Genomic DNA, 23471 nt, shown 5'->3' with positions numbered 1-23471 from the left:
AGCACCAGGTATTCCTAAAAGTGAGGTATCAACTTGTTGAAGCTACAGCACAGGATTAATTACTTGTGTGCCTACAACATAAGCAGCAAATGATAGACAGGGCTAGATGATTCTACAAACAACAAGTTAGACCTACGCTCTGCAGTCCTTCCAAATCCAGTGTTGAATGGTGGTGGACAACTTAACAATTCACTCAAAGGATGTGCAAATATCCCCATCCTCAATGATAGGGGTTCCCAATGGATCAGTCAAAAGGTAAGGCTGAAGCAATTGTAATAGTCTTTATCAAAGCATCAAGTGGATCGTCCCTCAGCATCTTCCAGAGGTCTTTAGCATAGCAGATGTCAGTCTTCAGCCAATTTATTTCACTCCTTATCGGATCAAGAAAAGACTGAAGGCAGTGACTGTTGCAAAGGCCATAGACCCCAGTAATATTATTGAAGCCATGTTCTTTAGAACTTTCTGTACCACCATGCAAAGTTCCAAAACTGTTCCATTATATCTGCAACACTAGCATCTACCCAACGATGTCAAAGATTTCCCAGGCACGTCCTGTCCACTTAAAGCAAGACAAATCCTCCCTGTCAGTCTCCTCTTGCTAATCAGTAAAGTGATGGAAGGGGTCATCAATAGTGTTATCACGTAGCTCTTGCTTAGCAACGACCAGCTTGGTGATGCTCATTTTGGGTTCTGTCAGCCTACTCAACGTCTGACCTCATTATGGCCTTAGTTCAAATATTGACCGGAGAGTTGAATTCCAGAGGTGATCTGAGAGTAACTGTTCTTGACATCAAGCTGGCACTTGATAATGTGTGGCATCAAGGAGGACTAGCAGAACTAATGTCAATGGAAATGGGGGGACAAATAGTCTGATGGTTGTAGTTATACTTAAGCACAAAGGAAGATGGTTGTGGTTTTTGGAGGTCAGTCATTTTGACTCCAATGCACTTCCGCAAGCGTTTCTTAGGGTAGTTTTTTTTATCAACCTATTCAGAGATGTTATTACACATCTCTGGAGCAGATAGTACTTGAACCTAGACCTCCTGGTCCAGAGCTAGGGACTCCATGACTGTACCACAGGAGCCTTTCCTTCCTCAGGATAGTATCCTGGCCTCAAACATCATCAGCTGCCAGCTGTTGTTCATCACTGTCCACCCATCCATCATTGAGTCAGAGTGGAGATGTATGCTGCTGATTGAATAGTGCTAAACATTGCACACAATTTCTCACATACTGAAGCAAACTGTGTCCAAACGCAGGCTCTTTACATTTGGGTTGACAAGTGACAATTGATGTTTGTGCAACATAATTGTCAGATAATAACCATCTCCAACAAGAGAGAATATTACACCACCCCTTGATATTCAGTAACTTTGTAGATGCTGAATTTCCCCACTATCAACATTCTGAAAGTTACCATTGACCAGAAACTAAACTGGACTTGCCATGTAACTACTGTGTTTTCAAGACCAGGTCAGAGGCAGGAATTTTGCATTGAGTACCTTGCTTCCTGACTCTTCAAATCTTGTTGACTCACTAGGCACGTTGTCAAGAGTGTGATGGAATTCCCCATACTTTTCTGGGATGAGTGCAACTTGAAAAGGATGCAAGAATGTGAGACTGTTGAGGACAGTGCAACCCATTGGATTTGCATCGCAGCCATAAATAAATAATTCTGTCCACTGCTGACAGTCTGTAGTGGCAGCATGCACCAAGATGCACAGCAGAAATTTACCAGGACTTCATGAACAGCACCTTCCAAAACCACTTTCTCCTAGAAGGAGATGCATGAGAAGACCACCTACAAGTTTGTCTCCAAGGCATTTACCATTTATGTTGGAAATACATTGCTGTTCCGTAAGTGTTGATTGGTGAAAATCCTGGAACCTCTTCTCTCATGGCACTGTGGATGTATATATGCCGGCTGGACTGCAGCGGCTCAAGAAGGTAGATCACCACCATCTGAAAGGAAAGTATGGATGAACATTAAGTGCTGATCCAGTTAGCAACAGCCACATCTCTTAATAATTGAAAGAAAATTTATGTTTAGGAAATTGAAATTTTGGTAATTCAGTATAGTGATATGCAATAGCTTTTCCTGAATACTATTGTATATATTTTAAAACCTACTGAAATCTTGTGTAGTATTTAGATTTTTTGATGTACATTCAGATTTGTACGCTTCTAAGGTAAAGGCAGAGGAATTGAACAAAGTGGAAAGCTCTTTCAAAGGGCCAGTAAAGCCACAATGTACCAAATGGATGCCACCTGTTTTATATTATTCCATGAGATTGTGATTCTGTATCTATGATAAACACCAATGAATTTTGAGGAGACAAACTATGAAGATGCTCATACCATTTGCAACCTTTCATCTTACAACAACTAGGGCTTAGTTGAAGTAAAATCCCTGGAATCCCAGATAAATGGATATCCAGAGCTGATCAGAGCTTCTCTTTTGGATCTGAGCATTACTGTAAAGGATTCAAGGATTGCTGTTGAGGTTATATTGGTAGTATTTTTGAGCACAAAATGTCTGTTTTTTTTATTGTAGCAATCCAAGACAAATTCCCCTTGCCCTGCACTTTTTGTATAACTATCTCTGTTTATTAAGTTTTTGTACAGATTATCATTAAAAGATGTGATGGTCTGTGCCTTGCCCTTTCCCTGTGACAAAGCATTTCATGCATCACCAATCATGCAGAAAAATATTTCTCCAGTATTATCAATTCAAAAGTAAAACTTTTTTTGATGTTTTCTGGAAATCTGAAATTATTTCCAGAATTTTCTGTTTTTTTTTTTAGCAAGAATAGTAGCCTACATTCCCTGTCAAATTTGATCATGGCAATGACTTCTGAAACCAGAAATCATTGTTGTGAATGGCATTGAAATGCCAACTACCATACGTGGACTCTTGCAATGGTTGTGCAATCACACTGCTTAGACAGAACATGCTTAAAGGTTGATGGCAGTATTTGTGAAGAGAGAAACAGAGTTGATGTTTCAGATCAGTGACATTTTGTCATAAAAGTCTATCCTTCACTTCTAAAATAGATATTAGATCTACTATCACTTGTATAAAGGAATTTGAAACTTCTACCATTGTATGTAGAAATATTTATAATTTAATTTCCAAATTGACTGGATCTGATTTTTATCCCACATTTCTCAATTTTAGACTCATCAAGAAATTTTTCTTTTTAAAAGCTCATTCATGGGATGTCGGTGTCACTGGCTGGGTCAGCATTTATTGTCCACCCTTTGAAGGTGTTGTTGAGCTGCTTTCTTGAAATGCTGCATTCTATTTGATGTAGATAGAACCACCATGCCGTTTGGGAGGGACTCTGAAATTTCCTTCAGCAACACTGAAGGAATGACTATCTATTTCCAAATCAAGGTGGTGAGTGGCCTGAAGGGAAACTTCCAGGTGGTGGTGGTGTTGCCATGCGTTTACTGCCCTTGTCCTTGTTGATGATATTAGTCATGGCTTTGGAAGGTGCTGTTGAAGGAACCTAGGTGAATTTCTGCAGTGTCTCCTGCAGATGGTACATGTTGTTGCTCCTGTATTTCAGTGATGGTGGAAGGAGTGATTGTAGATGTGCCAAGCAAGCTGACTGCTTCAGCTTGGATGGTGTCAAGCTTCATGAGTGTTAATCAGTTGTGCTGATCCAGGCAAGTAGGGAGACTTGTGCCATGTAGGTAGTGTACAAGGTATGAGGAGTCATGAGGTGAGTTAATTGCTGCAGGTTTCCTAGTCTTCGACTCGTTCTTGGAGTGATAGTATTTACAGATATATATTCATTAAGCTGTTTATGGATGTTTATCCCTACCCCTGAGCCAGCAAGACTGGGTTCAAGACCCACCTGTTTATGACACATGTCGGCAATAAGTGGGACTTGAACCCAGCCTTGCTGGCACAGGGATAGGGATACTATAACTGTGCCACAACAACCCTAATTAAGTTTAATTTCTGCTCAGTTTTAACTCTCAAGATATTGATTTGTGCGGGGATGCAATGATGACATTGTCTTTGAATGTCAAGGGTCAATGTAGATTCTCTTGTTGGAGATGAAGATTGCATGGCACTCCTGATTTAGCCTAATCCCCCATGATGGCTTGAATACTTCGAACAAATCACTGCTTAACATTTTACATTCTAGAGAAAATATCCTAATTCTTACGTGTTTCTGCTGGCTGTGGATAATAATTGTCTTCAGTTTTGGAGTAATTTACAGAATCTAAATGTGTCAACTTAGTTCTGTAATACAAACAAAAAAGGCTGGAAGTTCTCAGCAGGTCTGGAGCCAGTGAAACTGAGTTAATGTTTAGGTTGATGCTTTTTCCTCAGAACTGAAAGATGTTAAGATTTAAGTCTTAAAAGCATGCTGTTACAGAGCAAAGGTGTAATAAAGAAACAACAAATATGTGCAGAGCAGTGAATGGATAGAACGAAAACGTTACCAGTCCTTGCTGTCTGAGAAAGTCATTGTTCAATATTAATTGTAGAAATGTTAAGAGTGCTATGTATGGAGATCATGCATGGATCTAAACTGCATAAGTAGAATTCAAGTCAGAATTCATATGTATTGCTTCAGAGCAGATGCTGAGGAAAAGGGTATGGCTGTGAAAGTCAGTTTTTACTAGCTTCCTAATCAAGTGGGAGAAGGAGAACGGAAAGATGGACTGTACCAGGATAAAATGGCAACCTTGTTGGAGTGGAGAACAGAAGTACTTAAAGGTGAGCATTTCTGAAAGTGAAGTGGAAGGAATTGAACACTCAACTAAAGAAAAATATCATGGATTCTGGAAACTTGATGTTGCAAACAGAAGATATGGGTATACTCAAACAAGGCTGTATCTGTTCATTTGGCATGACGTTTATTTTAGTTTTATTATTTATGAGCTTATTGTTTTATATACCTGTATTTACGTAAATGGGGAAAGAGGAAGAAAAAATAAATTGGAAATAATTCAATTTAGAGGGAATTTTTCTGATGGTGCCTCACACCCCTCCCTTGTCCTCGTTACCCTGTGAAAGTGAAGTTTGTGTCTTGGCGCTAGATCTTCCTTCAGTAAACTTTAAATGTTTCTAGAATGCAGTGAATACTTCCTAGACATTTTAAATGAAATAGATTAAATTTAAAACTGATATTGGGATGGTCTCATGACATCTTAAATCTGTCGTAATCCCTCAGTTTGGATTGTGTCCATCTGGCAGAGCTCCATCCATTCTTGTGTTTAGGTTGAAACTGGACTAAGAATTAATGCTGCAACGTTGCCGTCACACAAATGAATGGCAACCACCCTAAGTTGCGGAAGAAATGCTGACAAAATAAGCCATTGGAAAGTGTCAAACGTGGCCATAAAGGAAGCAGTCAGGAATTGTTTAACAATTGACTTATTCTCAACAAACTGCATCTGTCTGTAATGTGATACTTTTCCCATCTTTTTCTACCCTGATCAAATTTTCAATATCCAGAATGACAGTGGTCAGAATGTGGGTGGCACGGTGGCACAGTGGTTAGCACTGCTGCCTCACAGCGCCATAGACCCGGGTTCAATTCCCGCCTCAGGCGACTGACTGTGTGGAGTTTGCACGTTCTCCCCGTGTCTGCGTGGGTTTCCTCCGGGTGCTCCGGTTTCCTCCCACAGTCCAAAGATGTGCAGGTCAGGTGAATTGGCCATGCTAAATTGTCCGTAGTATTTGGTAAGGGGTAAATGTAGGGGTGGGTTTTGCTTCGGCGGGTCGGTTTGGACTTGTTGGGCCGAAGGGCCTGTTTCCACACTGTAAAGTAATGTAATCTAGATGAGGGAAGGTTTTCTCCAGATTTTCCTGCTGCTGCAACAATGATACTCTTCAGGATCTGGTTATGAACTTGTCAGCCATTGGTTATGAACTAGAAATACCTGTCAGAAGTTTGAACTGATTCAGTCATAGTGCTGCAGCATTATGGGCATGTCAGGTGTTGTAAGTTTTACGTACATTTCAAATGACGTTGGCTAAATTCACTTGAGATTTGGATTGAATTCAGATTGTTTTCAGCACATGCCAGTTTATGTGATAAAATTTGATTTATTTTTTAAAGTAACTGTTGCCATTAGATTTGACTGATTTAATTATTCTTGTCAAAATAAAAGTGGAAGGAAGATATGTGTTGTGGATGTTGAATTTTGCTTGAAAGGGTTATTTTTCATTCTTCTGTTTAGCCTGTTTGCCTTTAATATTTGAGAATTCAGGAGAAGTTGGAGAGACCTAAGAAGTAAAGCTCGGCAAAATTCATGGATTACAGAAATGATTGTAACTGTGGGGTTTGGATTGCTAGGTTCTCTGTATAACAGCTGGATTTATATATCTATAAAACTAAAACAGATCACTGGCTTCTCATGAGTCAGGAGCCTGGTTTGCCACTAAGTAGTCTTTCTGGCTTAATCAAGATATCGTTTTTTCCACTGAACTGGAGTATCATTACAAAATTGTTTATCTTTTATTGTCTATAGAGCCAACTTTCTGCAATATTTGTATGACATTCAGTCTTGAATAAGAATCCTACTGGTGACTGCGCTAAATGAAATCAAGTGAATTAAAATAATTCAGTTACCATGCATTCAGTTAGCAGCATTATTCAGTTACCATGTCCTTAGCCCCTCTGACACCTCCGTCATCCTTAAAACCCTCTGAGATGATGTCTTGGTTCAAAATCCTGAAACTCTCACTCTAATGGCATTGTGTGTGTGTGTTGTGTGTGTGTGTGTGTGTGTGTACAGCAAATGGACTGCAGAGGTTCAAGAAACCATTTCTTTATTACCTTCTCAAGGGAAACCAGGGGTGGGCAACAAATGCTGGCTCAGCCAACAGTACTCCCATCCCGTGAGTGAATTTAAAAAAAAATTCTAGCCTTTTCAGAAAACTCTGTTTTAAATGTTATATCTTTTAGTTCCTGTGCCTTCAGCTGCCCAAGCCCTAAGCTCTTTCCTTTTTGCACCATTTTACCCTTTTTGTCTTTCATTGTTTTTCTAAATATTTAAAATCTATATACTTTTTGACCTAGTTTTGGTCATCTGCCTTAATGTCTCCTGAGACATGTTGGTGCCATATTTTGTTTTGTTTTGCTTCTGTGATGCTTTCTTGCATCATTTAAAAAATAAAACTATTGTATTTATAGTTTTTCTTGGTTTTGAACGTTTTTAATATAATGAACAACTCAGAACCTCATGCATTTTGGGTAGTCGATTAATGCTACCCATGAGATTAACATTGATTTTTTTTGGTTACTAGCAACAGTAATGCTATGAGTGAAAAGTGCAATTATTAATTTAAGCATTTAATTCTTTTAGGAAGTTGTAACCAGCAGTCGTCATTATGTTGACCGGCTCTTTGATCCTGACCCCCAGAAGGTGTTGTAAAGCATAATGTGGTTTAAAGTACCTTATGCTGGTTTATTATGTTGACTGCCTGTAAGTGTAGGTTATTTGTAATAAACTATTTTAGGAATTTGCATCAAGTCCTTTTTCATGCTCTTCACTATCTGAGAAATCCACTTTAATAATCACTACTGTAATGAGTCATGTGTGCGCATTCAAAATAGATTCTTGTCTTAAATACTAGGACAGTGGGATAAGACTTTTGTTTGGAACCATTATATTACGATAACAAGTACTTTTGAAATTTGGATTTTTGTACATTTGAAATCTGAGACCATAACTTTGACATTATTAATATATTTATTTAATGCAGAGGTAGAATGTAGTTCTGTCCAATATATTATTCACTAACCGTCTGGTAAATTAGAATCCATATGGGGCTAATTGTCACTTTGATTCATAAATGAGAGTTAGAGACTGTCATTGGGTATGTAACCTCAGTGCTATATGGTGCACATGCTCTTTAATCTTCTTGTGTTTCTTAGCAACATGGTAATACGTTTTGATTGTTGTGTGTGCTTATTTGTTTCTGCTAAAGTGCTGTTTACCATGGATAAATAGACATCATGCAAACACCAGCAGCATTGATAGCGTTCCTCAATCCATAGTTTACCTGTCAGAATAAGCTCCATATGTCAGAAAAAAGTAAAATCCAACAATCAGTCCAACAAGACACACTGTGACAAAAGGAAAGCTACATCATGTTCTTGAGAACTTATGATCTGGCACCTGGTACACAAGTCAACTTTCTCGGGAATAATTTTGAAATTCGATTACCATGAACAGTTACTGGACAGAAATTTAGAAGTGGCAATAAATGTCCTGTATGATAAATTCAAGGACAGAATTGCAAACATTGAAAGAGTAAGATGTCAAAGATGGGGTTTGCACTGAAGGGTAGATATTTGCTAAATAAACGTACAGAAGGAAAACGACCATTATTTTGTGTAAGGCATTTTCCATTTGAAATTAGCCGTATCTGTGACAACAGCTTCTGGTGTTTAGAAAAGAATAGTTTTATTTTTAAAATGATGCACTTTTGTCTTTATAGTTTTTCTTGGTTTTGAATCTTTATATAATAAATAACTCAGAACCTCATGCATTTTGGGTAGAAGATTAATGCTACTCGTGAGGTTAACTTGATGATTTTTTTGGTTGCTAACAACAGGAATGCTATTAGTGAAAAGTGCAATTATTAATTTAAGCACTTCATTCTCTTTAGGAAGTTACAGCCAGCAGTCGTCATTATGTTGACCGGCTCTTTGATCCTGACCCCCAGAAGGTGTTGCAAGGTGTTATGTAAGTACTGTATGAGAATAAGCGTTCCGTCTCTCCTGATCCTTATCTAAAGTTCATTGCAATTTTCAGATTACAGGGTCTTGAGTCTCTAATCAGCCTGAAGACTGCAGTTAATGAAGTTAATAAATATTTGCAAGTCTTTTGTATTCTAGGAATGAAAGAGCAATTAAAGATACTTTGTTCTCTGTGTGTAACTGGATGTATGGAAATAGTTATAAAAGCATTTATGAACTTTAATTGAAAACCATAATTCTGTGATTTAAAAAAAAATCGACATGCTTATGGTTTAAAGTACTAAGTGAACCATATTTAAACAATGATCTCAATGATTATTCATAAATGTATGTAATATTATAGTTAGGCTTCTAAATAGTGACTGAAGATGTCACTTCAAAAGAGTTGGAGTGTTGGAGCAAATTTCACTGCAATATACTTTTGATTTGGCTTGTTTTTGAGTAATAGAGGTATACAGCACGGAAATAGACCTTTTGGTCCAACCTGTCCATGTCGACCAGATATCCCAACCCAATCTAGTCCCACCTGCCAGCACCCAGCCCATATCCCTCCAATCCCTTCCTATTCATATACCCATCCAAATGCCTTTTAAATGTTGCAGTTGTACCAGCCTCCATCACTTCCTCTCGTACTTCATTCCATACACGTACCACCCTCTGCGTGGAAAAAGTTGCCCCTTAGGTCTCTTTTATATCTTTCCCCTCTCACCCTAAACCTATGCCTTCTAGTTCTGGGCTCCCCCACCCCAGGGAAAAGACTTTGTCTATTATTCCTATCCATGCCCCTCATGATGCTGTAAACCTCTTAGGGCAGCCCTCAGCCTCCGATGCTCCAGGGAAAACAGCCCCAGCCTGTTCAGCCTCTCCTTATAACTCAAATCCTCCAACCCTGGCAACATCCTAGTAAATCTTTTCTGAACCCTTTCAAGTTTCACAACATCTTTCCAATAGGAAGGAGACCAGAATTGCATGTTATATTCCAATAACCAATGTCCTGTACAACCACCACATGACTTCCCAACTCCTTTACTCAATACTCTGACAAATAAAATAAACCACACCAAACGCCGCCTTCATTATCCTATCTGTGACTCTCCTTTCAAGGAGATGTGATCCTGCACTCCGAGGTCTCTTTGTTCAGCAACACTCCATACCATTAAGTGTATAAGTCCTGCTAAGATTTGCTTTCCCAAAATGCAGTACCTCACATTTATCTAAATTAAACTCCATCTGCCACTTGCCTGCCCACTGGCCCATCTGATCAAGATCCCGTTGTAATCTGAGGTAACCTCCTTCAATGTCCACTACACCTCCAATTTTGGTGTAATCTGCAAAGTTACTAACTATACCACTTTATTCTCACATCCAAATCATTTATATAAATGACGAAAAATAGTGGACCTGACACCGATCCTTGTGGCACTCCACTGGTCACAGGCCTCCAGTCTGAAAATCAACCCTCCACCACCACCCTCTGTCTTCTACCTTTGAGCCGGTTCTATATTCAACTGGCTAGTTCTCCCTGTATTCCGTAAGATCTAACCTTGCTAACCAGTCTCCCATGAAGAACCTTGTCGAACGCCTTACTGAAGTCTATGTAGAATACATCTACTGCTCTGTCCTCATCAATCCTCTTTGTTACTCTTTCAAAAAACTCAATCAAGTTTGTGAGACATGATTTCCCACGCACAAAGCCATGTTGACTATCCCTAATCAGTCCTTGCCTTTCCAAATACATGTACATCCTGTCCCTCAGGATTCCCTCCAGCAACCTACCCACCACCGACGTCAGGCCCACGAGTCTATAGTTCCCTGGCTTGTCCTTACCACATTTCTTAAATAGTGGCACCACGTTAGCCAACCTCCAGTCTTCTGGCACCTCACCTGTGACTATTGATGATACAGATATCTCAGCAAGAGGCCCAGCAATCACTTCCCTAGCTTCCCAATGAGTTCTAGGGTACACCTGATCAGGTCCTGGGGATTTATCCACTTTTAACCATTTCAAGACATCCAGCACTTCCTCCTCTGTAATCTGGACATTTTTCAAGATGTCACCATCTATTTCCCTACATTTTATATCTTCCATGTTCTTTTCCACAGTAAAATACTGATGCAAAATACTCAAATATTATTTCCCTCATTTTCTGTGGTTCCACACAAGGCCCTATTCTCTCCCGAGTTACCCGTTTGTCCTTAATGTATGTGTAAAAACCCTTTGGATTCTCCTTAATTCTATTTGCCAAAGCTATCTCATGTCCCCTTTTTGCCCTCCTGTTTTGAGCAGTCTAAGTTACTTCCTTTGAAATGTAAGAGAAGCTGATAATTTACAATGTTAACTCAACAAAGTGTATTGGAGGGACCTTGTTATATTTAAAAAAAAATCTAGGAAGTTGACCAAGCACTACATAGGACATTGTCACCTTAAAGCAGAGGTAGCCATTTAAAATGAATTAGGATTGATGGGGTTTCCAGGTGGTCAACTGTTTTTGGTTTGGTTTGGTATGGTTGTTAGTTAGTGGGTCTACTGATATTGAGGGTAGAGTATCCAGGTACATAAGTTCTGAAAACAAAATCTTTTACATTTAAATGAAGTGCTGAACTATCAAAACACTTTGTTTTCAGTAATCGTTTTGTGTTTGTGCTTCATTTTGTTTTGGCAGTGACATGAAGAATGCTGTTATTGGAAATAACAAACAAAAAGCTAATCTGATTGTCCTGGGAGCAGTACCAAGGTATTGTAACAGTTTAATTTTTTTCCATAGTGGAATCATAAATACAGGAACAGTCCTGTAGCCTCTTCTATCATTTAGTGAACACGGTTGATCTAGAAGCTAACTCCATTATACCCACTTTTGCCCATTACCCCTTTAATACATTTGATCAATAGAATCATTCAAAATTAGGATTTTACCCAACGTTAGTGACCACTTGCAGAAGAGTGTTACAAACTTTTACTGATCTGAGTTAGTCATGGTTGAGAGTGCTTTCCTGGGAAAGCACAGCAGGTCAGGCAACATCCGAGGAGCAGGAGAATCAACGTTTTGGGCATAAGCCCTTCATCTGAAATGAGGCTTGTGGGCTGGGGCTGAGATGATGGGGATGGAGGTGGGGTTGCGGGGGGGAAGGTAGCTGAGAAAGAGATAGGTGGATGAAGGTGATAGGTCAAAAGGGGGTAGTGATGGACAGGTTCGGAGGGTGGTGCTGAGTTGGAAGCTTGGGACTGGGTTAATATGTAGGGAATGGAAATGAGGACACTGTTGGAATCCACACAGGGTTGCAGGGTACCAAGGCGGAATATGAGGCGTTCTTCCTCCAGACGTCTGGTGTTAGTAGTTTGGCAGTGGAGGAGGCCCAAGACCTGCATGTCCTTGACGGAGTGAGAGGGGGAGTTGACGTGTTCAGCCATGGGGCGGTGGGGTTGGTGGGTGCGGACGTCCCAGAGATGTTCTCTGAAACGATCCTTAAGAAGGCATCCTGTCTCCCTGAGGAGACCACACCAGATGCAGTTGATGACATTGGGAGAGGTACAGGTAAATTTCTGTTGGATGTAGAAGGTTCTGTTGGATGTAGAAGGATCCCTTGGGGCCTTGGACGGAGGTGTGGGGAGTGGTGTGGGCGCAGGTTTTGCACTTCCTGCAGTGGCAAGGAAAGGTGCCAGGAATGGGGTGTGGGCTGGTGGAGGGTGGGAACCTGACGAGGGAGTTGTGGAGGGAATGGTGTCTCAAGAACGCTGATAAGGGTAGGAAGGGAAATATATCATTGGTGGTGGAATCCGTTTGGAGTTGGCGGAAGTGGCGGAGGGTAATGCGATGTATGCGGAGCTTGGTGGGGTGGAAGGTGAGGACCAGAGTGTTTTGTCCTTGTTGCGTTGGGAGGGGTGGGGTTCGAGGGCAGTTTTGTGAAGCGGAGGAGATGCGCTGGAGGACATCGTCAACCATGTGGGAAGGGAAGTTACAATCATGAAAGAAGGAGGCCATCTGGGACTGTCTCGGATGGAATTAGTCATCCTGGGAACAGATGCAGCGGAGGCGGAGGATTTGGGAATAAGGGATGGTGTTTTTGCAGGAGGTGGGGGGGGGAGGAGGTGTAGTCTAGGTAGCTGTGGGAGTCAGTGGGCTTGTAGTAGATGTCTGTGGTTTGTCGATCACTGGAAGCAGTGATGGAGAGGTCCAGGAAGGGGAGGGAGGTGTCCGAGATGGTCCAGGTGGATTTGAGGTCGGAGTGGAAGTTGTTGGTAAAGTTGATGAGCTGTTCAATCTCCTCATGGGAGCAAGAGGCAGCGCCGATACAGTCATCGGTGTAGCGAAGGAACAGGTTGGGGTGGTGTCTGTGCAACTGCAGAAGTTGGACTGTTCCATGTATCCATCAAACAGGCAGGCATAGCTGGGTCCCATGCGGGTCCCCATGGCTACCCCTTTGGTTTGGAGGAAGTGGGAGGATTGGAAGGAGAAGTTGTTGAGGGGGAGGACCAGTTCAGTCAGGCGGATGAGGGGGTTGGTGGAAAGGTACTGGATGGGATGGCATGAGAGGAAGAAACAGAGCTTGGTCATGTCCAGTTTGTAGTGCACTCACCTCTGAGTCAAAAAGTTGTAAATTCCATGTCCTAATCTGCAATTTAATTATGATAATCTTGGTTGACAAGTGGTGCAGAATGGATAGAGTGCTGCACTGTTAGAGATGCCATCTTTCAGAGGAGCTGTTAATCAGCATCCTTGTCTCCCCTTTTATGGTCTTTTTTGTCCTCCCTTGGCATTACTTGGAAGAAGAGCAAGCAGTTATCCTGGTTGCCAGACTAATATTTAATGCTTGAATCATCATCACAGAAGCAGATTATCTATTCATTAACATATTGCTACTTATGCGTATTTGCTCTGTGCAAATTAACTACTATCTTTCCTACAATACAATATTGCTATCCTTCAGAAGTGCTCCATTCGTTGTAAAGTCTGTCAGTTAGGAAAAGAGCTCCAAAATGACAGTGTGTTTTACTTGCATGTGGAGTTGTTTCTCAACTTTAAACCTTAAGGGCCTGGTGGCAATTTTATGCTAATGTTTTGATGAATTTGTGGGATATAGGTGTTGCTGGCTGGCCAACATTTATTCTCCTTCCTTAGTTGTACTTGAGGTGGTGATGAGCGCCTTCTTGAACCACCGCAGTTCATGTGCTGTAGGTTGACCCATAATATCTTTGGGAAGGGAATTCCAGGATTTCGACCATTTTGACTCGCAACATTTAGGCTCTGTCTTGATTCATTAACTGGTTGGAGTAGTTTATCTGGACCTTTTTCTCGTTTCACCCTCAATATCTTAAACTGCTAATCTACACCACTGCTAAGGTATGGAAGTATTTAACTCGATAACTCTGTAATATTAGGAATAAGTCCTTGTGTGTGTATAAGGCTTCATAATTCCAGAGCATGGATTGATTTGGGGCAGGTTGATCATTCAACTTAGAAATAAAACATTTTGAGGAAGGGACACTTTCAAATTATCTTCACACAATCCTTTTCGTTTTCTGTGGGGGATATGTAGTAAAAGTTGAGTAAAAAAGAGGGTTCTTTGCTGAAATTCAACCTGTGTTACTAATAGTTTTTGGAATAGAGGAAGCCTTCTACTTCTAGCATCAGTATCAACTACCATATATACTAGAGTATTGACTGATCTCACCTAAGACCAAAGTCTTTGTGCTTACCACTCACTCCATATTGAAATCAAAGTTGCCCTGGTTTAGATCGCCTGGATAGATTCATAGACGAGCATACCATTGAAGGCAGCTGTTTGACACCTTGTATTATTTTTGAGGGTATGGCACGGGTGGCAAACAGCAACTCTCCAACAGCAAAGTGCTAAGTGGTGGTGGATTTCACCTTTTCCAAATCTAGTGCATGTAAATGTAGACCACACCCCCCCCCCCCCCACCCACACACACTTTCTGTTTTGATAAGCTTAAATCTTAGAAACTCAACTTTTAATTGAGTTTCTGCTGTCATATGTGCCGAGGGATAAAACATTTTCAAAATGTTGCATTAAGCAAGCTAAGTAATATGGCAAAGTAGGAATTTTGTAAAACTTGAATTGCTGTTTCATTTGTGATGTGAGTTTTAATCAAGAGAAATAGACAGTGTTAATAAGCAAAGTTGATATTTTCATTCTGGTGTATTGTATGTTGGTTGTATTAGGATTCTTTTACAAATGTTAAATGCCATGAATGTCAACATTTTACATCTGATTGTGGAATATGACAAATTAGTTTAATTAATTAATCTGAAACAGTTATTAATTCAAAAATGAAATATGGACCACAGTTTTTGAGACCACTGGTCATATAAGGGGTAAATATAAAACTGTATTCTATGATTTCAATTCTTGGTTTACATTTTGGCCAAAGGAAAGTATTAATGTTTGCAAGATTTTTATACCTCTGCTGGAATTTGGACATTTGTGTTTGTTGTCTGTCATTAATTGTCCTTTGAAAGTCAAGAGTTAACCAATGCTTAGATCTAGAGTCACATTAGGTAGGCCAAGTAAGGACCTGAAGGATGGGTTTTAATAACAATTGATAGTTTCATGGTCACAATTACTAGCTTCCAATTATAGATTTTATTATTTAAATTAAAATGCCACCAGCTGTCCTGGTAGAATTTGGACCAAAGTGCCTTGACCATTAGCCTGGGTCTCTGAATTACTGGTTCAGTGACATTCTCTATTACCCTACCATTTCCCTGTAAGTGCCTGTTGGTTCTAAAGAAGTTATATCTGGCCAGTTAGAGAAATCTGCTTGAGTAACTGTAGATATGAATTGAACAATGTTTTTGACTTCAATTTGAATTTAAATACATGTTGAAATGCTTTTTTTCTTTTTTGCAGATTACTTTACCTACTACAACAAGAGACTTCAACTGTAGAACTTAAAACCGAATGTGCAGTAGTTTTAGGAAGTCTTGCAATGGGCACAGAAAATAATGTCAAGTCTTTGTTAGATTGCCACATAATTCCAGCATTACTGCAAGGTACTACGATCGTGAAGGAATGTTTGGTAAAGTTGAGTGAACATCATGTTTGATATGAAGCTAAGTGGCTTACATCATACAGCATCGATTCAGCTAGATCAGAACAATCCCAAATTTGACCTGTATTTTATAGAATCCCTACGTGTGGAAACAGGCCATTTGACCCCTCAAGTCCATACCAACCCTCTGAAGAGTATCCTACCCACACACATTCCCCTCCCATTTACTCTACATTTCCCCTGACTAATGCACCTAGTCTACACGCTCCTGAACACTATAGCCATGCTAAATTTGCCAATCTACCTAACCTCCACATCTTTGGATTGAGGTAGGAAACCGGAGCACCTGGTGGACACCCACACAGACACTGGGGGGGATTGTGCAAACTATACACAGACAGTCGCCCAAGGCCGGAATCAAACCCGGGTGCCTGGCACTGTGAGACAGTAGTGCTAAACCCCGTTAGCTTACTATAGCATTCATGTGTATAGTCCCTGAAAGTTTCCATCCAGGTTGATAAGGTTGTTAAGAAGGCGGGCAGTGTGTTAGCTTTTATTGGTAGAGGAATTGAGTTTCAGAGCTATACCCAGCCAGATAACTTTTAAATGTTGCAATTGTACTAGCCTCCACTACTTCTGCCAGCTCATTCCATACATGTACCACCCTCTGCATGAAAAGGTTGCCCAATAGGTCTCTTCTATATCTTTCCCCTCTCACCCTAAACCTATGCCCTCTAGTTCTGGACTCCCTCACCCCAGGGAAGATACTTTGTTTATTTATCCTATTCATGGCCCTCATGATTTTATAATCTTCTATAAGGTCACACTCAGTCTCCGGCACTCCAGGGTAAACAGCCCAGCCTGTTCAGCCTCTCCCTGTAGCTCAGATCCTCCAACCCTGGTAACATCCTTGTAAATCTTTTCTGAATCCTTTCAAGTTTCAGAACCTCCTTCCTTCTACCCCAGAAGAGATTCCAATGATCCAAAAATGTGAATCCATCTCTGATACACCAGCTCCTCAACCATGCTTTCATCTGTTCTATCGTCCTATTCCTGTCCTCACTAGCTCGCAGCACTGGGAGTAGTCCTGATATTAATACACTCAAGGATCTCCTTTTTAAATTCCTGCCTAACTCTCTATATTCTCCCTTCAGAATCTCATCCTTTTCCCTTCCTGTGTCATTGATTCCAATGTATATGATGATCTGCTGGTTCCCTCTTCCCCTTCTGAGACATCGTTGATCCTGACATCAAGGAATCAACACACCGTTCTGATTTTTCGCTGCTGGGCACAGAAACCTCTGTCTGTGCCTCAGACTAGAGAGTCCCCTAACACAGTCGATGTCTTGGAACCTGAAGTACCCCTCATTGCATTAGAGCCAGTCTCAATACCAGAAACTTGGCTGTTCATGCTACATTCCTCTGAAAATCGATCACCCCCTACATTTTCCAAAACAACATACTTGTTTGAAATGGGGATAGCCACAGAAGACTCCTGCACTACCTGCCTACCTCTCTTACCTTTCCTGGAGTTAACCCATCTATGTGACTGTGTCTGCAACCTTTCTCTCTTCCTAAAACTGCTGTCCATCACATCCCCTTGCTCTTGGAAATTCCTCGTTGTGTCTAACTGTCTCTCTAATCGATCCATTCGATCTGATAGGATTTGCAACCAACGGCATTTATTGCAGGTATAATCCTCAGTAATACATAAACTCTCCCTAAACTCCCACATCAGGAAGAAGAGCATATCCACTCTACTAAAGGCCATTTTGCTTCTTTCAGTCTACAGACCCAGAAAATAGCACTGTCTTATTCCTCTACAAAACACTGCTCCAGGCTAACTTAAGGCTAACTTAATACTTATGGCTTTATTTTTAGGTTTAATCAAGAGACCTAGCTCGATAAAATATATAATCAAGAAAGAATCCACTCTACTCCCTACTGCAGACTTACTGTGAGGCCACACTTAAAAATATTCATTTATTTGTTTCTGTGTTGTGACCTCTCCCAAACAGGTTCTTCCAAGATTAGTTGTGAATTTCACTGTTTGTTAATTTTCCAGATGCACTCTGATGTCCAGAGATACATGAATTCAAACCTATTGGACTATAACCTGGTGTTGTGACTTTTAACTTTGTTCACCCCAGTCCAACACTGGCATTTCCAAATCAAGATTGTAGAAAATATTGAATATAAGGTTTTTTTATTCCTTCATAGGATTAGTTAAGCAAAATACTTTTTGTACCTAACCCTAATTATCTTTGAAGGTGTTAGTTACTTGCTGAGAATTTTATTACAAGTGTTAACCTTGATCTTTTTATAAATTGTCATAGAATGGTTTTTGCACTGGACGAGACTATTCAACTTATTGTATGTATGTTGACTCTTTGAGTGAGTGACTCATCGTATCCCACATCCCCAACCTTTTTTTCACAAATGTCCTGCAACGGTTTCACTTTTTAGATATTTATCTGATCCTCTTTAGGAGGCTTGAATGAAATCAGTCTGGAATGTTTTCTCATGGAGAGCATTCTTGATCTTAACCACACAATATAAAAAACTGCTTTCCCCCTGTCAGGGTTGCTCCTGTTAATCACTTGAACTGAATTTCCACTGATTTGATTTTTCTGCTGAAGGGAGCAATTTCTCCATGTCACTTGGCCCAGATCTCTTTATAATTTAAAGAAAAAGCAAAAGAACTGCAGATGCTGGAAATATAAACAGAAATTGCTGGAAAAACTCAGCAGGTCTGGCAATATTTCTGCAGAGAAATCAGAGTTAACATTTCGGTTCCAGTAACAGTTCTGAGGAGCTGTCGCTGGACCCAAAATGTTAACTCTGGTTTCCTTTTACCGTTGATGCCAGACCTGCTGAGTTTTTCTGGCAATTTCTTTGGATTAAAATGATAAGGGATAAAAACAATCTCCTGACTTTGTTTTTCTCCAAGGAATAAAAAACACCAGTTTCTTCACTCTATCCATGTAGCTGAACATCCTTATTCCTTGAATCATACCCAGGAATCTTTTTCTGCAGCCTCTGTGATGCTCCAAGTCTTACCCAGTACTGCAGTTGAGGCTGAGCCAGGGTCTTATACAAATTAGTTATGAATCTCTTGCTTTTGTGCTCTGTTTCTGTTTATAAAGCACAGAATGCAATATGGTTTATTAACCACTTTCTCAAACTCCATGTGATGTGTGCATATTTGCTACCAAGCAGCTTTCTTTTTTCCTGCATCTACTTCAGAATTGAATCCTTTCTGTTGTATTATCTGCCCTTGTTCTTTCTACTAAAATGAATCACTTTCCATGTTTCTACATTGATTCATCTGCCACTTCTCTGCCCATTCCACAGTATTGCCCAAATTGTCTAGAAGTTTCTCACTATCCACTTGGCATTCTCAATTCATAATTCCTGCAAAATATTTGGCCTTGCAAATTTTTGAAATTGTGCCTTGTGCATCAAAGTATAAGTCACTAATAGTTGCCACAAAAGCAAGTAGTCCAAATACAGGGAACCCCACTGTATACCTCCTTTAAGAGTGTTTGAACCTGTAGACCTCTGTTTCTCCTCACTTGGGAGATAGTGAGGACTGCAGATGCTGGAGATCAGAGTCGGGCGTGTGTTGCTGGAAAAACACAGCTGGTCAGGCAACATCTGAGGAGCAGGAGAATTGACATTTTGGGCATAAATGCTTCATCAGGAAACTTGTCACTCTTTTCCTTGCTGCCACTGTCCATTTTTTGTGGCTTTAGCTTTGTTGGCAATTTTTTTTATTTGTTCTTATCAAATGTTTTTTGGAAGTCCACATCCAACAAATTACCCTCATCAATCCGCTCTGTTACCTCAACGAAACATTCAAGCAAGTTGGTTAAACATAATTTGTCCTTAACAAAACTATACCGTCTTTCCTTAATTAAGTTTTGTCCAAGTTATTGTTGATTTTGTCCCAAATTATTGTTTCTAAAAGCTTTTCCACCATTTCAATGAAAGAGTTGCTGTGTTATCTTTCCAAACTTTTTTGGACAAACCTGTAACATTTGGAGTTCTCCAATCCTCTGTCACCATTCTTGTATTTCTAAGAAGGAGTGGAAGATTACGGCTAATTCTTCACAATTTTCACTCTTGCCTGGAATACATGATCACATCTGACCCTGATTTCTTACCAACTTTAAGAGCACTTAGCCTATCCATTATCTTTTATCATTAATGTTTAGCCCATTCAGCATCTCAGTGACCTGCCCTTTAACTATAATTTGGGCAAGTTCTTCCTAGGTTCAACCATACCTGTGCCTTTTGTTCCTAATCTGCTCTACTCTTTTTGCTACCCTTTTGCTATTTTCATACTTGTAGAAGATTTTTGATATTCAGTTATATTTTAGCTGACAGTTTCCTTTCAACTTTTCCCTTGCTCATTTCTCATTTCTCATTTCTATTCTGAATTTTTGTTTTACTCAATCTGGTTCTCATTGTAACATCTACTCAATGTCTGTTATGTACACAGGTTTTCTGCTTTATCTTCATTTCATCAACCACGGAGTTTGGATTTGTTTGTCTTTTCTTTCTCCTTCATGAATGTATCTCAAATATATGCAAATCTCCTCTTTAGAAGAGAAAGTTCAGTTTTGGGTTTTTCTGCTAAACTTTGATTGCGGTTTATTTGGATGGATCTGTTCTCGCCCTGTTGAAGTTGCCCCTCCTCCAGTTAATAATTCTTACTCTGGATTATTCCATGTTCTTTTTCTATTGTGAACCTAAACCTTATGATCATTGCTCCATCAATACACCCCCAATGACAGTTGATCCACTTGTCCCACTTATGCCTCAGAATCCGATCTATCAGTATGTTCTTCATTGGGCAAGAAATATACTAATTTAGAAAATTCTCCTGAACATCATCAACTCTTCCCCTTTTCTGCCCTTTGCACTATTACTATCTCAGTTGACACGAGGAAAACCAAAATTATTGTTATGACTATCTATCTTGCACACTTATTTCCTATTGCATTGGTTCCTTCACCTCTTTGATACTAGCTGTTAATCTATGCAATACCATCTATGTAGTATAATTGTAACTAATATTTCTTAGCCATAATTAAATAATTATGTCCATGACTCCTCTGGAGCATTCTCTTCACCAATGCTATTGTTCTTGTTAATCAGTGCTGCAAACCCCACTGACATCCTTTCCTTCCAGAAACACCTTTTATACAGCAGTATTTAGTGCCTATTTCCACCCTTTTTTGAGCCAGATCTCTGATGTAACCATAATATAATGTTCTGGTTTGGTCAACCATGGCTACATCTCAACAACTTTATTAATCTCATTTTGTGCATTCATATGCTTGCATAGGAAATTTAATTTGAGCTGTTCTCCTAAATAGTTAATTGGTGATTGTTGCCGAGTTGAAATATTGTAAATCATTGAGTGTAGTAAATCATTCTAACATTTCATAATCCTGAATTAGGTCTCCTCCTTCCAGACCTGAAGTTTATAGAAGCATGCCTTCGATGTCTTCGCACAATTTTAACAAGTCCTGTGACACCGGTGGAGGTACTTTATACGGTAAGTACAAAGCCTCAGACATAGGAGTAGGTATAGTTTCCATTTCCGTTTTTACTTGCGTTCTGCTTGGCTCTGTTCATTTCATCAAGTGTATCTCACCATGGAGAGTAAGGCCATCATTGAAGCCTTCAGAGAGCTTCTCTCTTGTTGTCAGTCACTGTTGGCATGACAACAAAATTCATGCCTGCTTCTTAGCTGTATATGGCTTCAGAGGGGAGGCCATTAAGGAGTGAGAAACTGGAGGGAATGGGAGAAGATGCACGCCTTCAGAATCTAATGTTTGGAAGTTTTAGCATATCCAATAATTTCTTTTAACTTTTGTTTTAATATTGTTCTTAGGATGTTACTGTGGTCCCACATCTCATGTCCTTGCTTAGTAGATCTCGATATACACAGGAGTACATCTGTCAGATTTTCTCCCATTGTTGCAAGGTAAGACGCTTTAAATGTAGCTATTTGATAGTAGAGACACAATAAACATTTGCTGGGGTATTGTGGCTTCCTAGGATATTACCAGGTTCTAGATTAGAGTGGTGCTGGAAAAGCATAGCAGTTCAGGCAGCATCCGAGGAGCAGTAAAATTGACATTTCGTGCAAAAGCCCTTCAGGTACCTGATGTCCTTAACTTCAGGAAACAGAAAAGTCCTTAACAGATCAGAGCTTGGTTTTAAACAAACTAACCATAAATGGTTTTTGTTAAAAGCTCTTTTTATCCCTGTATTTTCGTTGGCTTCATGTGGAGATAAAGTCTGCCATCTAGAAGTTCAGGATGTTAAAATTAAAGTGTCTTATTGTTGCATAAAGTAGCTAATCAGCTATAGGGTTCAAAAGTTAGCTGACCCAAAAAGATGGCATTTAGTTTTTTCAGAGATATGTTGCTACTTTCATATTCCTTTTGAGCTTGGAATGTTATGTGGTAGAAGCTGGATTTAATCCTGGAGTTTGTAACTAGATAAAATTCAACAAATAAAGCATTATCAACAAAAGCATGTCATGTTGTAGTCATCCTGTATGAGCCAAGTGAGGTCAATGAGTTGACAGTCATAGGACAGCTCAGTGGTTAGCACTGTTGCCTCACAGCACCAGGGATGTGGATTTGATCCAAGCCTTGGGTGACTGACACTGGAGTTTGCATGTTTCCCCTGGGTCTGTGTGGGTTTCCCCCAGGTGCTCTGGTTTCGTCAAACGGTCCAAAGATGCGCTGGTTAGGTAGATTGGCTATGATAAATTGTCCACAGTGTCTAGGGATGTGGAGGCCTAACAGGGAAGGCAGATGAACTTGGCATGGTTAGGAACATGGGATTGGGATACCATAGCAATTACAGAAACATGGCTCGGGGATGGACAGGACTGGCAGCTTAATGTTCCAGGACACACATGCCATAGGAAGGACAGAGGCAAGCAAGAGAGGAGGGGGGAGTGGCGTTTTTGATAAGGGATAGCATTTCAGCTATACTGAGGGAGGATATTCCTGGAAATACATTTGGGTGGAAGGTATTTGGGTTGACCTGAGAAATAAGAAAGGGATGATCACCTTATTGGGATTGTATTATAGACCCCCTAATAGTCAGAGGGAATTGAGAAACAAATTTGTAAGGAGATCTCAGCTATCTGTAAGAATAATAGGGTGGTTATGGTAGGGGATATTAACTTTTCAAACATAGACTGGGACTGCCATAGTGTTCAGGGTTTAGATGGAGAGGAATTTAAGTGTGTGCAAGAGAATGTTCTGATTCAGAATGTGGATGTACCTACTAGAGAAGGTGCAAAACTTGACCTAATCTTGGGAAATAAGGCAGGGCAGGTGACTGAGGTGTCAGTGGGAGAGCACTTTGGGGCTAGCGACCATAATTCTATTAAATCTGGTCTATCCTTTAAAACCAACAGTTGAAGTTCTAAATTCAAGGAAGGCTAATTTTGACAGTATTAGGCAAGAACTTTAAAAAGCTGATTGGGGCAGATGTTTGCAGGTAAAGGGATGGTTAGAAAACAGGAAGCCTCCAGAAATGAGATACCAAGAGTGTAGATAGATAGTGTATTCCTGTTGGAGTGAAAGGAAAAGCTGGTAGGTGTAGGGAATGCTGGATGACGAGAGAAAATGAGGGTTTGGTTAAGAGAAATAAGGAAGCAGATGTCAGGTATAGACAGGATAGATCAA

The 23471-nt window shown here is 40.1% G+C and overlaps 1 protein-coding gene across 7 annotated transcripts in view; it reads left to right on the top strand.

Annotated features, from left to right (window-relative positions):
- armc8 (armadillo repeat containing 8) overlaps positions 1-23471 on the top strand; it is a 102041-nt gene that overhangs the window by 10496 nt on the left and 68074 nt on the right. For 6 of the 7 annotated variants that reach the window (XM_087988697.1, XM_087988699.1, XM_087988696.1 and 3 more), the window contains 5 exons: positions 8645-8721; positions 11399-11470; positions 15606-15748; positions 21216-21313; positions 21653-21745. In XM_087988697.1, coding sequence (XP_087844823.1) covers positions 8645-8721; positions 11399-11470; positions 15606-15748; positions 21216-21313; positions 21653-21745 — 483 coding nt within the window. Of the gene's footprint in view, positions 1-4627; positions 4739-8644; positions 8722-11398; positions 11471-15605; positions 15749-21215; positions 21314-21652; positions 21746-23471 lie in introns of those variants that run through there. The other variant, XM_043692969.2, reaches the window with a different exon arrangement.

This window comes from Chiloscyllium plagiosum, unplaced genomic scaffold, assembly GCF_037043375.1.
Source record: "Chiloscyllium plagiosum isolate Xiang-an unplaced genomic scaffold, Cpla_swu_hap1 HiC_scaffold_7, whole genome shotgun sequence".
Taxonomy (NCBI): Eukaryota; Metazoa; Chordata; class Chondrichthyes; order Orectolobiformes; family Hemiscylliidae; genus Chiloscyllium; species Chiloscyllium plagiosum.
Note: the sequence above shows the minus strand (reverse complement) of the source record. Positions and strands in the feature narration are given on the sequence as shown.